Source organism: Oryza sativa, chromosome 8 (assembly GCF_034140825.1).
Source record: "Oryza sativa Japonica Group chromosome 8, ASM3414082v1".
Taxonomy (NCBI): Eukaryota; Viridiplantae; Streptophyta; class Magnoliopsida; order Poales; family Poaceae; genus Oryza; species Oryza sativa.
Window position 1 is genome coordinate 5,565,677 of NC_089042.1, and position 14,728 is coordinate 5,580,404.

Genomic DNA, 14,728 nt, shown 5'->3' on the forward strand with positions numbered 1-14,728 from the left:
GTTAACAGACTCCTGAATAGATGTAACTTTCATCTCCCAAATAGACATGTCGAGACCATTCAAAAAATGACGAGAAATCTCATATTGTGGATAATTAGCATCATAAGAAGAATCAACAGATCTAAGATCACTCAAAATTTTATTAAACCTAGAAAGATAGTCATCCAAAGCTTCTCCAGGTTTCATCTCAAATTTAATGTATTCCTTTTTAAAAAGATCTCGACGAAGCTCTTTAATATTATTTGTTCCTTGATGAAAATTCTTTAAAGCGTTCCAAATCTCATGAGCAGTTTCAAGATGTGCAACACGATCATAGTCAGAACGAGAAATTCCACTCAAAAGAATATTACGAGCTTTGCAATTATTTTCAAACTCAGTTTTTAAAGCATCAGTATTAATGGCTTCAGGAATCACATAAGGATGAGAAACTTTCCTCCAAATATCATAATTTTCAGCCATAATGTAAGATTGCATCTTACTACACCAATGAGGAAAATCAGTTCCATCGAAAATATGAGGCTTAGTTGAAAACCTAGCGGGAGTAGCCATGGCAAAAACTTTAGATCGATAAAAATCCAAAGAAGAAAACGAGGCTCTGATACCACTTGTAGGATCGAATCACAAGAACTAAGCCAACCAGAGGGGGGTGAATGGTTGGTATACCCAAAAACCGAAAACTTTTAGTGGAAATAAAAGTTACCCTCGAAATCGATGGACCGCGGTCTGACCGAAGTAGTTGCGCCGGTCTGACCACCTGATGCACGTCGGTCTGACCGATGTAGATCGATCGGTCGAACCGCCGAAAACCCTTGTAGCCGACTCCTGTCGCCGCCGGTCTGACCGCCGCGATGCCGCTGGTCTGACCGCCGGTGCGCCGCCGGTTAGACCGCCGAAACCCGGTGAAACACAAATCGAAGAACTCTTAAAGTGGATGACGACTTTATTACTTCTCTCTGTGTTTACAAAGTGCACCAACAGCACTCCTTACAAAAATTTCGACTAAACTCGAAACCCTAACTCAAAACTCAACTCAATTGCTCTCTAAAGTGATACCGGGAAGCCTCACGGTCCCTCTCTATTTATACATGAGGTAGGCAGCCTAAAGCCACGAACCAAACTCATACTAGGAGTCCTAAACACCTTAGGAAACCCACTAGTACAAGAAAGAAACTTTACATAACCAATCATACCAAATTTGGACTCCTTCCAAATTCGACTCCGCATCCCATACGCACACAATAACTCCATCGTATGACATATGGAAACTCTATCAACCACGTGCATCAACTCTTGCCTAAGTATCCCGCATGATCTCTGACCACCACGGACGTCGTCTTATCCCCAAGTCGACTCCCGGTCCATCACCGCAAATACTCTCCCGAGACATCGAGTCACCTACACACGGAACAAACAAAGAAACCATATTCCGAGACCAAGCTATCTCCAACTTGACTCATTAGCAGCAAACAATAGTATTACATACGTATAGTATCCATCTAGAAGTCATAATCATGGAATAAACTCGGATATCCAAATAAACAACCCGAAACCGAAACCGACACAGTGTTGGCCGGTCAGACCGCGGGCTGCGCCGGTCTGACCGCGCATTACACGCCGGTATGTCCGGCTACCAGAGCCCGGTCTGACCGGTCCACATAAAACCACAGCAGTACCTGTATATTCACCTGTGAAATCCAATCATCTCCAAAACTACTTCGTGAATAAATTCCAAATAACAAAACCAATAAACTCCAATGCCCAATTGTTCATCACAGAATAATAATCAAAAACATCTTTGATTTTACACCTTATAATTTGGGACAGAGGGAGTCACCTGTTATTTGGTTATTTACGTTGCATTCCTCTAAAACTATTCTGATGTTTCTCACAACCATCCAAACACAACCATTCCCTATATAATTCCAATAGTTTCAAATCCTCTGATTTGCATATGTGTTCCTACCAATTTTTTGAGTTTTCTTTTCTATTCCTCCATTTTACCTTTCCTGCATTTCAAAGAAACACTTTGTTCATGTCTACAAACTTGTAGCATTTTCTGGTGCTTTTCCTATAATCGAAGAGGGATGAGAGCTTATGCTCCTCTGTTTCTTACCAAAAGAAACAGAGTTTGTTTGCAAAATTACAGCATAGGAGGCAGGCAGGTTCAATCACAAATTTGCACCACCTGGATAATAGCCTTTGGACTAAAATCGGAGGGATGAGGATGCTCGAGTCCATGAGTGCACCTGATGAGTAATAAGAGCTGTCGATGTTAACAAAGAATTATTAACATAAAAAGTCAAAAGAATTATTTGGTAAAAAGTTTCTATTTCATCACACTTCATACGCTTCATTTAATAAACATTTATCGGCTCGATTAAATTTGAATTAGAACACAAATTTTTAATAGATCACACATACTAAATCAAGATCAGAAAGAGAAAATATATGAGCGAAATTTGTCTCATAATACAGTTCATAAAAGCATTCAGACATACTCTTACATGGAACCATCAGGCTGAAAAGATAATAAGTACTACCAGATGATGATACTAATTGCGAACATTAACAACTTGATGCAGTGGCCTATATGGTCATCGCACTAGTAGAAATAGTCAGGGTTGAATTTACCGAACTCGTCAAAATTAGTGTCGTCATCAAACGGATCAATGCTGCTGTACTGGCCATGATAAGCGAAGTACTCATCAAAATATACCATCATCATCAGCAGCAGTGGCAGCGGCAGCAGCATCAACATCAGAGAATAAGGGCAGCTTGAGCGTCTTGATCGAGGCGCATTTCGCAGGCAGGGCGCCGTCGACGACGATGTCACGCCGCAGGAAGCACTCGCTCACGTCAAGAAGCTCCAGGCGAGGGCAGCCATCGACGATGGCCGTCAGCTCTCTGCTGCGGACGCGGACGCCCTCGAGCGTCAGGCGTCGCAGCCCGTGCATCGCCGCGATCGTAAGCAGCATGTCGTCGTCATCCCACCAACCCAAGCGCCTGCGTACCTCGAGGCGCTTGAGCCGCGGGCACGCCTCGACGACGGTGGCGTAGACGTCGCCGCGGATGCTTTGGCAGTAGTTGAGCACGAGGTCCTCCAGCAATGGAGACTTGGTGATCAGCTTGGTGAATGACTCGAGGTGAAGGCTCTTCAGACAGCACGGCGACCTGCAACGGATGGCACATTGGCATTTTGGCACTCCATGAGGAAACGTCAGTGTTTTAAATCGCCGGTTAAGACATTTAGCGATCAAACTTCTTTAATAGTTACTTCCTCCGTTTCATAATGTAAGACTAGTGTCTAGATTCATTAACAACTATATGAATGTGAGCAATGCTAGAAAGTCTTACAATATGAAACGGATGCAGTAACAGTGAACTAAATGAGACTATATATAGCGACAAATAGCAGCTTAATTATAAATGAAAGCAAATAGTTAGTGCCTACTTAAACAGCTATAGCCGGAGACAATGACAGCTATTACTGCATATTTAAAATCTTAGGAAATGAATTACAAATTCCCAATCACTTTGAGACATCTCCATATACAAGTTTGTACACAATCTAATGAACATAAAGCAAATATTCATACAAACTTCCTTTCAAAAAAAATATTCATACAAAGTTACATAAAAGTTAAGCATCTAAAAAACTCCCAGAGCCAATTAAACGGAAATGTATTAAAAAATTATTGTGTTTGATATAATAAATTGTATATCAATCTTTATTCGATTAAAACAATTACCATGAAAGATTAAAAAACAATTAGAATGGGATCGACTCTGATCTACGCAAGGACAAAATCTGTACTAAAAAGTGGCACAAGAATCATTAAGTCTGTACTACATATATATAAATTGAGAGAGATCGCTTCGCTTGTTTGCCATACCTGCGCCTTACATACTTGAGGAGCTGATTGGTAATAAAATCCCTACCCTTGAACACCTCGAGCTGCCAGTTAGATCTCTTCACAGCCCGCTTCCCCATTGCAGTCAGAATGCCCAAGTTCTTCGAGCCCATGTCCCTGTAGAGCACGGCCATGTCCACGGTTCGCCACAGCTCAGGCACCTTGGCAGCGTCGAGCCATGAGTGGCACACGAGACCTGCGCCAATGAGGACCTCGACGGCGCCGAGCTTGGTGAAGACAACCGAGAGCGCGTCCAGAAGCAGCTCCGACCAGTCCCTCATCTCCGCCGGCGGTTCCGGCACCGGCACCGGCTCCATATTCCACGGCAATTGCGTCGGCAAACACCACCTGAACACTGACAACAATCGAGCATATGTAATGTTGCCAGTGGCCACTGATTAGATTGAGATTCAGATTGGGGTGAAAAGATGAAACTGAACTTAATCCATTACCTTCGCTGACCACTTGATTCAGATATGATTCTAGTGTGCAGGAATACTGGAGAACTCCTCTTCTGAGGGAGAAAATTGTGATTTTGCTATCGCAAAAGAATGGTTTCGCTGGAATACTATCCCTTCAAAGTGATTCATTAAAATGCTATTCTAAACTAAGGGGTGTTCACTGAAATATTATTTTGGATCTTTTTGTTAGTACTAATGTTTTTACTCTCTTTTAGTTTTTCTCCGGACCAAAATGCCCTCGCCTCTATGTCCTCCTTTCGCCCAGGATAATGGCAGGTTAACACGTGCTTTGCTAGAGCAATATATTTTGCTTTCACATTTGTACAATAAAAATGGTGTGTAGTCCAGTTCAGCCACAAGCGCGCATACACATCAAGATTTTTCTCACTCCAAGTTATAAAGATATAATGGAGAAGCTAGCTTAACCCATAAAATTTGGGCATGAAAAAATTGTAAAAACAAAATAGAACAAAATTGGACAGCATGTATGACATAATATTGAATAGCATGTGGTTCACAAAATACCTCACATAACAATGGTTCACAACATAACAGTGGTTCACATGCACCATGGTTCACAACATAGTAGTGGTTCATATGCACCATGGTTCACAAAAGACCTCACATAACAGTGCCTCACATGCACCAACAACAAAGGTGGTTCACATACACCAACATGGTTCACATGCACCATGGTTCACAAAATACCTCCTATAATTGTGCCTCACATGCACAGCACACAATATTAGTTGTGATACAGGAGGAGCTATTCAAGTAGGCTTCATTTTCTTGGGTGTGAGCTTCTTTGTACATGTCCTCTTTGATGGAGCCGGCTGTGAGCTTGATTCAGCAATATTCACCCTCCTTTTACATGTCACTTGTGAAGCAAGTGCCGGTTGTGAGCTTGTCCCTCCTTGTTCCATTAACATTGCAAGCCGGCTACAAGGAAATTGTTGTTGTTAAGCAAAAATACATCTAGGTTAATGTAATTGTAGTTGGTTGTACTAACCGTCTTGTCACAATTGTTGGGCTTTCTTGAATAATGGTTTCTACAGTAGGCCTAGTTGGGGTATATGGTATAGGAGCAGCATGAGCAGCAGGAGCAGCATAAGCATCAGGAGCAGGGGCATAAACCACATCAGGAGCATTAGGAGCAGGAGCCGGCCCATACCTCGTTGTGTTCCATCTTGCCTTTCGTTTCCTGCAAGGTGAGGTATATATATTTTAATTTTACAAGGAAAAACAAATGTAGTACAACAGAAAAAAATAATGACATTTAGACTTACGGCTTCTTCTTTGTACCATTGAGCTTACACTTGTAGCTAGTTTGTCCATGACCCAACTCACCACATTTTTTACACCTTTTTCCTCTAATCGTTGCCTTCTCTTTGGCATTGTCTTTAGGCTTGCTACCACCACCTTTCAAGCAACCCTTGATCCTTAGTTTCCTGTACCTTCCTAGGTTCCTTTTTGCAAGGGGTGCACCAAGAACAAAAGGTAAATCCACCTTAGGCCATTGTGATTTGTCAGGGAGTGGCTCAATAATTGAGTTGTATGCATTCCAGAATAGGGCCACAGAGTAGTAGGGATTAATGTACTTCTCCAACTTTACATCCCTAATTTGCTAGGAGGTAATCACTGCCAAGGCATGTCGGCAAGGCTTGCCAGTGTGTTGCCACTCCTGACATGTACAAGACTGCTCATGTGTCCTCACAACATGCCTAGCATGGCTGCTACTATTGTCCCAAACCTCAGCAGTGGTTATGTCAGCATGCACAACTGACAAGTGGCCTAACCCTCGAGTCCTAGCTCTCAACTGGTGCAAATTAGCAGGTAGAATTGTACCTGTGAATTTATTTCCAATCCTTCTCCTCCTATTCCACAGGGTCATTATCATCTCCCTACATGTGTCAGCAAGCTCACAAATAGGTAAGGCCTTTATATCTCTGATCCAATTGTTAAAGCACTCTGCAAGATTGTTAGTGACATAATCACATTTAATTTCAGCATTGAAGCCACTCCTGTACCATATCAATTTATGGCAAGTGTCAAGCCAGAGAGCCACATCAGTGCATGCTTTCTTAATTGTATCCATACACTCCTCGTGCACTTGTGCCCTATATGATCTAGCTGCAGGATACATCTCTTGGAAGACAGATCCACCATATTTCTTGATTAGATTTTGCATAAGGTGGTTAAAACATTCTCTATGTTCAGCCCAAGGGAAAACTCGGTGCACTGCAATCTCTAGTCCTTTGCATGCATCAGTACAAATTGCAAGAGGAGATACTTTTCCTATGGCCTTAAGCAATTGAATCATAAACCAGGTCCAATTATCAGTAGTCTCAGCATCAAAGAAACCAAAAGCAAGAGGGTACATCCAGTTGTTTCCATCTATAGCTATGGCAGATGCTAAATGTCCTTTCCACAAACCATTTAGGGCAGTTGAGTCTACACTAAGGTATGGCCTACATCCAGTTAGAAATCCAGTAATGCATGGACTAAATGCACAAAAGAATCTGTTAAAATAAACCTTCCCATCAACCTCAACAGTGTCAATCTCAATAACACTACCTGGGGACCTCTCCATGACTGCAGCCCTCCACCTATACAACATATGGAAATTCTCTTCCCAACTACCATGCAATTGGATCATAGCCAAACTCCTACCCTTAGCCACAGTATCATAATTGATTTTGCATTTCTGATCCTCTTGCAACCTTTTTTGCAGTTCTTTAGGGCCCATACCTGAATCTGTCCCAAGGATATGGATGGCCTTGGAAGCAACCCAGGCGCTGGTTGGTGTGGTAGTCTTCCTTCTACCGCTAGATGTACACGTGTGATGATTAGTAAACTTTGTCACCTGCAAAATTAAAACAAATAAAACATGGCATTAGAGCAAAATAAAGAAAACAACATAGAAGTGAAAATATTAATGACATTAGGAAAAAAAGTACCATTACGGTTCGCTCGTCAGCCTGTCTACGCCCATTCACATGCCAAGGGGAATCACTTGCCCCTTTGCATGCTCCTACATATTTTTTACGATCTGTCGCCTTTACCCAAAGTTCAAACTCCTCATTGATGGCAAACTGTCTAACCGCCAATCTAAAGACCTTCATGTCGGGATACACAGTTCCTTTGACCAAGGATGGCTTATTCGCGTCATTCACCATCATTCTTTCTCCGGCAACCTCGTCCTCGACCGGAGGCTCAACCTCAACCTCATTTTCATCGTGATTCCCATTTTCAGCACCATTGCCATCGTTACCATTACCCTGTTCAGTTTCAGCCGCCGCTCGGAGCATTCTCGGCGGCTTCATCCTCAGCCCTCAAACCCAAAAGCACGTACAACTGGTCATCATCTACGATGTTTACCCTTCCTTCCTCATCTAACGGTTCGATAATCTGTAGGTTTTCCCAATCAACAATAGGTGGTGGATGTGGTTCTGGCTGTGGCTGTTCTCCTTGAGTAGGAGGAGAACTACCACCACTATCAGGTTCATCAGTAGGCGATTGTACAACTACTAATTGACTCCCAGGCTCCTCCTCGAGCCTAGAGAAAAAGAAGCAAATAATTGCAAACAATAGTCAGATCTATCTAACCCCTTACTTCCAGCAAATCAATCGTGCAATCATGTCACTGAAAAAAATAGAGAAGTGCATACCTCCCAACAATCTGTAGCCAGGTGGAGTCATCCATGGAGCCAAACCCTAACCACACATTGAGGGAGGGGAGGAGGGAGTGGAGGGCGGGAGGAGCTGACCGAGGGGCAGCGGTGGATGGGGGCGGCGGATAGGGGTGGGGGTGGCGGCGGATGGGGGCGGTGGCGGAGGCGGATGGGGGCGGCGGCGCTGACTGGGGGAGGACGAGGTGGGGGAGTGGCAGGGGCGGGGGCCGGCGCCGGAGACGAAGCCGATGTGGAGGCACGCTGGTGTCGCCTCTGCCGATGCCGCTCCCAGCTTCTCCCTCCTCAGTCAACACCGACACTGGACGGCTGGAGAGATCGATTCGATCTGATGATAAGGACACAAGGGTATTTTTGGTCTGAACAAAACTTAAAATAGAGTAAAATATATTTCTAGCAACCAAAAAGAACCAAAATAGTATTTCGGTGAACACCCCTTAGTTTAGGATAGCATTTTAATGAATCACTTTGAAGGGATAGTATTTCAGCGAAACCAATCTTTTGCGATAGCAAAATCACAATTTTCTCCTTCTGAGGACGCCATATTTTATAGGGGTGAGATGGCGATGAATTGATCGTTTCGTTTTCACCTCTGGTTGTCTGGTTGAGCGGGTGAAGATAAAAGGTTTCTCTCCGTGTTGGAAAAATAATGCCTGCGACCTCTCGCCTTCTGGAGTTGTGGCATTGATGATGCACTGCAAATTGATCAGGTGCATGCGATTCGTTAAGTGAGCGGCAGCAGAACTCCAACCGTCGATTAGGGGCAAAATTATATAAAAAAAAGTTTTAAAATGTCACTAGACTGGGAAATTTTATTATTCTCCTATCAACGGGTTCGTATCCTGGAATGGCTGAGAAGCACGGTGCTCGTGACATTCGGATGATCTCAGCCGTCCGATCCACAGCGAACGGACAGGATTATTCGCTACAGTACTATGAAACATAAGAGATGCAAGAGTCTCAAGAGTTTGATCTACCTCTTAGTGGGTAAAACATCCAGGAAGGGGGTGATGAAGAGAAGATGGTTCTGACGGATGATTCTCAAGAAAAATATGATAAACTTGTACTCCCTCCGTACTCGTAAAGAAAGTTGTTTTGGACAACGACACGGTCTCCAAAACACAACTTTGACTTTTTGTTTTTAAAAAATATTTATTGAAAAGTGATATATGTATATTTTTATGAAAGTATTTTCCAAGATAAATCTATTCATATAATTTTTATATTTTCAAACTCAACAATTTGAGAGTTATTTCATGATTTATATTCCCAATGATTGACTTAAACATTGCCCTAAACGACTTTCGAGGGAGTACTTATTAAGAGTTTTATAGTAGTGATGTGAGCCAATATTCCATATTTTCCTTTATCTTTTATTTTTTTGCATGTGCTTATAGTTGGTTTAAGCCTAACTAGATGGGAAGCCCGCGCAATTGCGCGGCTAGCACCCATATAAAATTATCTATTTTTTAATATATGATATTACTTAAAATTTGTTAAATAGCTATCACGTTGGCTTAGAACCTTAAAAGATTAATTGAACCTTATCATCCTTCAATTTTTAATTTTATGATAGTCACATTAGCGGCTACCTCTTACTCTTTTATCACCCTTCTATTTTGTTTGCCTGATCTACCACGGCTTCTATCTATCCTTCCTGAAATTTTTTAAAAATGGACCTTCTACTTTTTAGAGTCAATTATCTCGTCGGGTTCTTGTTAACAACGAAATTTGGTAAGCCCAAAGTCATTTGGTAAGCAGATCTCCCAGGCCAGTGTGTATTTTTGCATCAACACGCTTTTGGCACGCCTGGTGGGACACGAGTTTTGCACCCAACATGTCTGAAGAAGAAGTCAATACCAAGATCATGGTCATGGTGGAGAATTTAACGGAGGAACAGAGGCAATAGATGGAGCAGTTTTTAACTGATTTTCAAATATGTTGTCTTCAATGTTTCATTATGACACCAGAAGGGCCAGTTCAGAAGACTCGATTCCCCAAGCCGATAGTTGAAATACTTCAAGATACAGTTGATGAAGCGGTTCATCGCGCATTGTTTGATCAGTCTGGAGTTTTGATGAATACTATACAAGATGTGATCAAGAAGAATGATTTGGCCGATAGAATTGCAAAGATAATAGACGAGCAGTTTGGAATCAGACCTAAGGAACATACTTCTGTGTATCGGCTGCCATATCCTGAGTGGTTTAATAGGGTGTCATTGCCACACCGATACAAGGTTCCAAATTTCTTCCCGTTTTCAGGGCAAGATGATACATCTACAATGGAATACATCAGTCGATTCTTAGCACAATGTGGGGAGGCATCGGCTGAAGAAGTTCTAAAAGTTAGATTTTTTCCATTGTCTTTGACTGGATCGGCTTTCACATGGTTTTCATCGCTACCATCAGATTCTATCCAAGGATGGGCCGATCTTGAGAAGCAATTTCATGACTATTTCTTTGCTAGAATCAAAGAGTTGAAGCTTTCAGATTTAATATCGGTTGAGCAGCAAGAAGGAGAATCGACTATGAAATATATTCAGAGATTTCGTAATGTCCGCGGCCAATGTTATAGTTTGAGTCTAAGTGATGAGCAACTCGCAGATCTTGCATTCCAAGGATTGTCAGCACCTATCAAAGAGAGATTCTTCTGCCACGAATTTGACAGTCTAGCTCATTTAATGCAGACAGTATCGGCTTATAAAAGCCGATTGCAAGAAGCAAGGGAAGATCGATAAGACATAGGAGAATTTTGGAGCATGAGTTCTCACACTCCAAAACTGGGGGGCATGTGTTAATGACGAAATTTGGTAAGCCCAAAGTCATCATCGGCTTAGAATCAGTATCGGCTTTAGAGTTATGGAATCAGCCGATGGGAGTCATCGAATCGCCAGCAACCGTGTTCTCGATGGAATCGGATCAACTAAAGGGAATTTATCCAGCAGAGTCCGAGTTCAAGAAGGATGCAGCATGGCAGTTTATCTATTAATTAGGAATAGTTTGTTAGTTTCCTTTTATCTTTAGGAAAGTGTGTTTAGTGTCTGATAAGGACTTTATGTCTTCCTTTTATCTGTAGGATAGTTTCTTTCTTGTCCGACAAGGACTTGTATCAACCCATGGGTATAAATATGTACACCCGGGGTCTATGTAATCTATCAATCTCGATCAATAATACTCTCGGCGCATCGCCACCCTCTTTCTTGAGGTTTTTACTTATCAACCAGCGGAATTTGGCACCTGACGCGGGGCTGCATCGGCTTTCGATCTCCGGCGAAGGGGTAAGTCCTACGTTCCGCCGGCCCTGGTGAATCCTTGGATAGAATCTGATGGTAGCGATGAAAACCATGTAAAAGCCGATCCAGTCAAAGACAATGGAAAAAATCTAACTTTCAGAGCTTCTTCAGCCGATGCCTCCCCACATTGTGCTAAGAATCGGCTGATGTGTTCCATTGTAGATGTATCATCCTGCCCTGAAAACTTGGAGAAATCTAGAACTTTGTATCGGTGTGGCAATGGCACCCTATCAAACCACTCAGGATATGGCAGCCGATACACAGAAGTATGTTCCTTAGGTTAGATTCCAAACTGCTTCTCTATTATCTTTGCAATTCTATCGGCCAAATCATTGTTATATTGATATTCTTCATCATGCCCATATTGACGAAGTTCTTCTGGCCGATATTGATATGCTTGCCCCTCGAGCTGAATCTTTTGAGCAACTATTTCAGGAACTATCTTCTTGATCACATCTTGTAGTGTACTCATCAAAACTCCAGACTGATCAAATAATGCGCGATGAACCGCTTCATCAACTGTATCTTGAAGTATTTCAACTATCAGCTTGGGGAATCGAGTCTTCTGAATTGGCCCTTCTGGTGTCATGATGAAACATTGAAGACGACGCATTTGAAAATCAGCTACAAACTGCTCCATCTGTTGCCTCTGTTCCTCCGTTAAATTCTCCACCGTGACCATGATCTTTGCATTGACTTCTTCTTCAGACATGTGGATATAAAATTCGTGGTCCCACCAGGCGTGCCAAAAGCGTGTTGACGAAAAAATCTAACACACCGGCCTGGGAGATCTGCTTAGCTCCAGTGCAGGTCCAAAGGTTGGTGAGATGCGAGCGTGCCAGTCAGTTTGATCCTGCAACTGACAAGATATGTAAACAGTAGATCAAACAGTCGATCGGCTAAACAGCCGATGGAGCAATCTCAGCCGATGCCGATACTAGCCGATAGCGATCGGGTTTTGAGCTATCGGCTATATGTCCAATGTAGATTCTGATACTTGATGTAAATAATGATATAAAGGCAATCGGCTGATGATGGTGTAATAAAATGACAATATAATCCAAAAGAAACCAATCGGCTAGCAATGATATGATAGAATAAGCACTGATCCAAAGGTTAAAGCATATATCGGCTGGAGGTCCGATGCCATAAAATCCACAGATTAGATTAAACAGTGAAACCTTTGTTGTCATCGGCTAAATCCAACTTGTATATATATGTAATCCTTATGAGTCGATGCAACGTCCAGATAACTTATCGGCTAGCACCCCGATAAAACATTAGCATGAACCTATCGGCTTCACAAGACTTATATTATCAACAACAATCTAGTAGGTCGAACCTAACCGATGCAGCACGAGATTGTATATGATAATCTAATACTCGATGAGCCGATAGATCTGTCTAATGTGATGGATATAACAAATCTATTTATAACAGCATTGCGATTATAGAGATATATCGGCTAAGATAGATGATCAGACCTAATCGAGACAGTTCCAACTAAACCGACGCGTCTCTAAACACAGTGCAATTAGAGATAAAATGTAGATATCAGGTAGGCAAATATATTAACCAAACCAGAGTGATCCATGAGATCGAAACGATGCAGCCTTGAACAACACCAACGTAGCCAATAGATTCACCAAGGCCGGCGGAACGTAGGACTTACCCCTTCGCCGGAGATCGAAAGCCGATGTAGCCCCACGTTAGGTGCCAAGTTCCATCGGATGATAAGTAAAAACCTCGGTAAAGAGCGTGGCAATGCGTCGAGAGTATTGTTGATCGATAGATTGATAGATTACATAGACCCCGGGTGTACATATTTATACCCATGGGTTGATACAAGTCCTTGTCGGACAAGAAAGAAACTATTCTAAAGATAAAAGGAAAACATAAAGTCCTTATCGGACACTAAACACACTTTCCTAAAGATAAAAGGAAACTAACAAACTATTCCTAATTAATAGATAAACTGTCATGCCGCATCCTTCTTGAACTCGGTCTCTTCTGGATAAATTCCCTTTAATTGATCCGATTCCATCGAGAACACGGTTGTTGGCGATTTGACGACTCACATCGGCTGATTCCAGGACTCTGAAGCCAATATTGATTCTAAGCCGATGATGATTTTGGGCTTACCAAATTTCACTGTTAAGACATATACAATCTCGTGTTGCATCGGTTAGGTTCGACCTATTAGATTGTTGTTGATAATATAAGTCTTGTTAAGCCGATAGGTTCATGCTGATGTTTTATCGGGGTGCCAGCCAATAAGTTATCTGGACGTTGCATCGGTTTATAAGGATTGCATATACATATAAGTTGGATTTAGACGATGACAACAAAGGTTTCATTGTTTAATCTAATCTGTGGATTTATTGACGTCGGTCCTGCAGCCGATGTATGCTTTAACCTTCGGATCAGTGCTTATTCTATCATGTCATTATTAGCTGATTGGTTTCTACTGGATTATATTGCTACATTATTTATCATCACCAGCCGATTGCCTTTGTTTATATCATGTCGGAATCTACATTGGACATATAGCCGATCGCTTAAACCCTATCGCTATCGGCTGGTATCGGCATCGGCTGGAACTACTCCATCGGCTTGACAGCCGATCGGCTTATTGATCTGCTATTTATACATCTTGTCAGTTGCAGGGTCAAACTGAGTGGCACGCCCGCATCTCACCAACCTTTGGTCCTGCTCAGGAGCTAAGCAGATCTCCCAGGCCAGTGTGTGTTTTTGCATCAACAATTCTGTTATTATATTTTTTAGAAGTGTCATCAAACGTCGCCATTGCACTCCTTCATGACCCGTCTGATGTCTCCCCTATTTATTGTTATTGGGATTTTAAAAATTAAACATAACTATCATTGGGGTTCATTTTTTTTACTTGATAGAAGTCCCACCAACCGCCGCTACCTCCGGCACTGTATTCCTGTATGGCCCGCCCATTGCCTCCCCTATTTATTATCATTGAGATTTAAAAATCGAATATGTTTGTCACTGCGATTTATTTTTTACTTTTTAGAAGTTCCGCCAACCGTCGTGACCATGCTGTCTAACGGTCTATCTGTCGTTCCTCCTATTAATCGCCATTGGGATTCTATCTGTAGTTTTGCTTATAGTTTTAAGATGTCCCATCAACCGCCGCCATCTTACTCTTCTATAGTCTACTGCTTATGTCCTTTTTGTTGTTATTTGCCATTGTTGAGTTTTAGATGAACTACTTTTTTTTTTTGAAAATTTCATATTTTTCATTCCAATATTTTTTTACTTATAAAGTGTATTCCTACTTGAACTCCTATATTTTTTTTCTATTTTTGAAATTTATTTTATTTTTTATATTGAATTTTAATTAAT

At 41.9% G+C, this 14,728-nt stretch overlaps 2 protein-coding genes across 8 annotated transcripts; both read right to left on the bottom strand.

Moving 5' to 3' along the window:
- Positions 1-2,431: 2,431 nt before the first annotated feature.
- Positions 2,432-4,534, bottom strand: LOC136351073 (putative F-box/LRR-repeat protein 23). Of its 2 annotated transcripts, XM_066303312.1 has the most exons (3): positions 4,364-4,534; positions 3,894-4,266; positions 2,432-3,171 (listed from the first exon to the last, which is right to left on the bottom strand). In XM_066303312.1, exons 2-3 carry the CDS (start codon positions 4,226-4,228, stop codon positions 2,706-2,708), a joined length of 801 nt encoding a protein of 266 aa, XP_066159409.1. In that variant the 5' UTR covers positions 4,229-4,266; positions 4,364-4,534; the 3' UTR covers positions 2,432-2,705. The 2 variants fall into 2 exon arrangements, with proteins under 2 accessions (XP_066159409.1, XP_066159408.1); XM_066303311.1 differs by lacking the exon at positions 4,364-4,534 and having other exon boundaries at positions 3,894-4,356.
- Positions 4,535-4,846: 312 nt separating this feature from the next.
- On the bottom strand, positions 4,847-8,368 carry LOC4344870 (uncharacterized). 6 transcript variants are annotated; one of them, XR_010734578.1, is made up of 6 exons: positions 8,041-8,368; positions 7,121-7,235; positions 6,218-6,273; positions 5,659-5,838; positions 5,382-5,573; positions 4,847-5,311 (listed from the first exon to the last, which is right to left on the bottom strand). XR_010734578.1 is itself a non-coding variant. In XM_066303611.1 (6 exons), the coding sequence occupies exons 2-4, from the start codon at positions 7,693-7,695 to the stop codon at positions 5,831-5,833; spliced, it is 1,392 nt and encodes a 463-aa protein (XP_066159708.1). In that variant the 5' UTR covers positions 7,696-7,928; positions 8,041-8,368; the 3' UTR covers positions 4,847-5,311; positions 5,382-5,573; positions 5,659-5,830. The 6 variants fall into 6 exon arrangements, 4 of the variants coding, with proteins under 4 accessions (XP_066159708.1, XP_066159707.1, XP_066159710.1 ...); XM_066303611.1 differs by adding an exon at positions 7,330-7,928 and having other exon boundaries at positions 6,218-7,235; XR_010734579.1 differs by lacking the exon at positions 6,218-6,273.
- Between the last annotated feature and the right edge of the window lie 6,360 nt (positions 8,369-14,728).

What these genes read in the sequence shown, in the direction of transcription:
- LOC136351073 (XM_066303312.1), bottom strand. Translation starts at nt 4,228, where the DNA reads ATGGAGCCGGTGCCGGTGCCGGAACCGCCGGCGGAGATGAGGGACTGG. An exon ending in CTCAAGTATGTAAGGCGCAG is followed by an intron (nt 3,172 to 3,893) that starts GTATGGCAAACA and finishes CATCCGTTGCAG; the next exon opens with GTCGCCGTGCTGTCTGAAGA.
- LOC4344870 (XM_066303610.1), bottom strand. Translation starts at nt 7,695, where the DNA reads ATGAAGCCGCCGAGAATGCTCCGAGCGGCGGCTGAAACTGAACAGGGT. An exon ending in CTGACGAGCGAACCGTAATG is followed by an intron (nt 7,236 to 7,329) that starts GTACTTTTTTTC and finishes TTAATTTTGCAG; the next exon opens with GTGACAAAGTTTACTAATCA.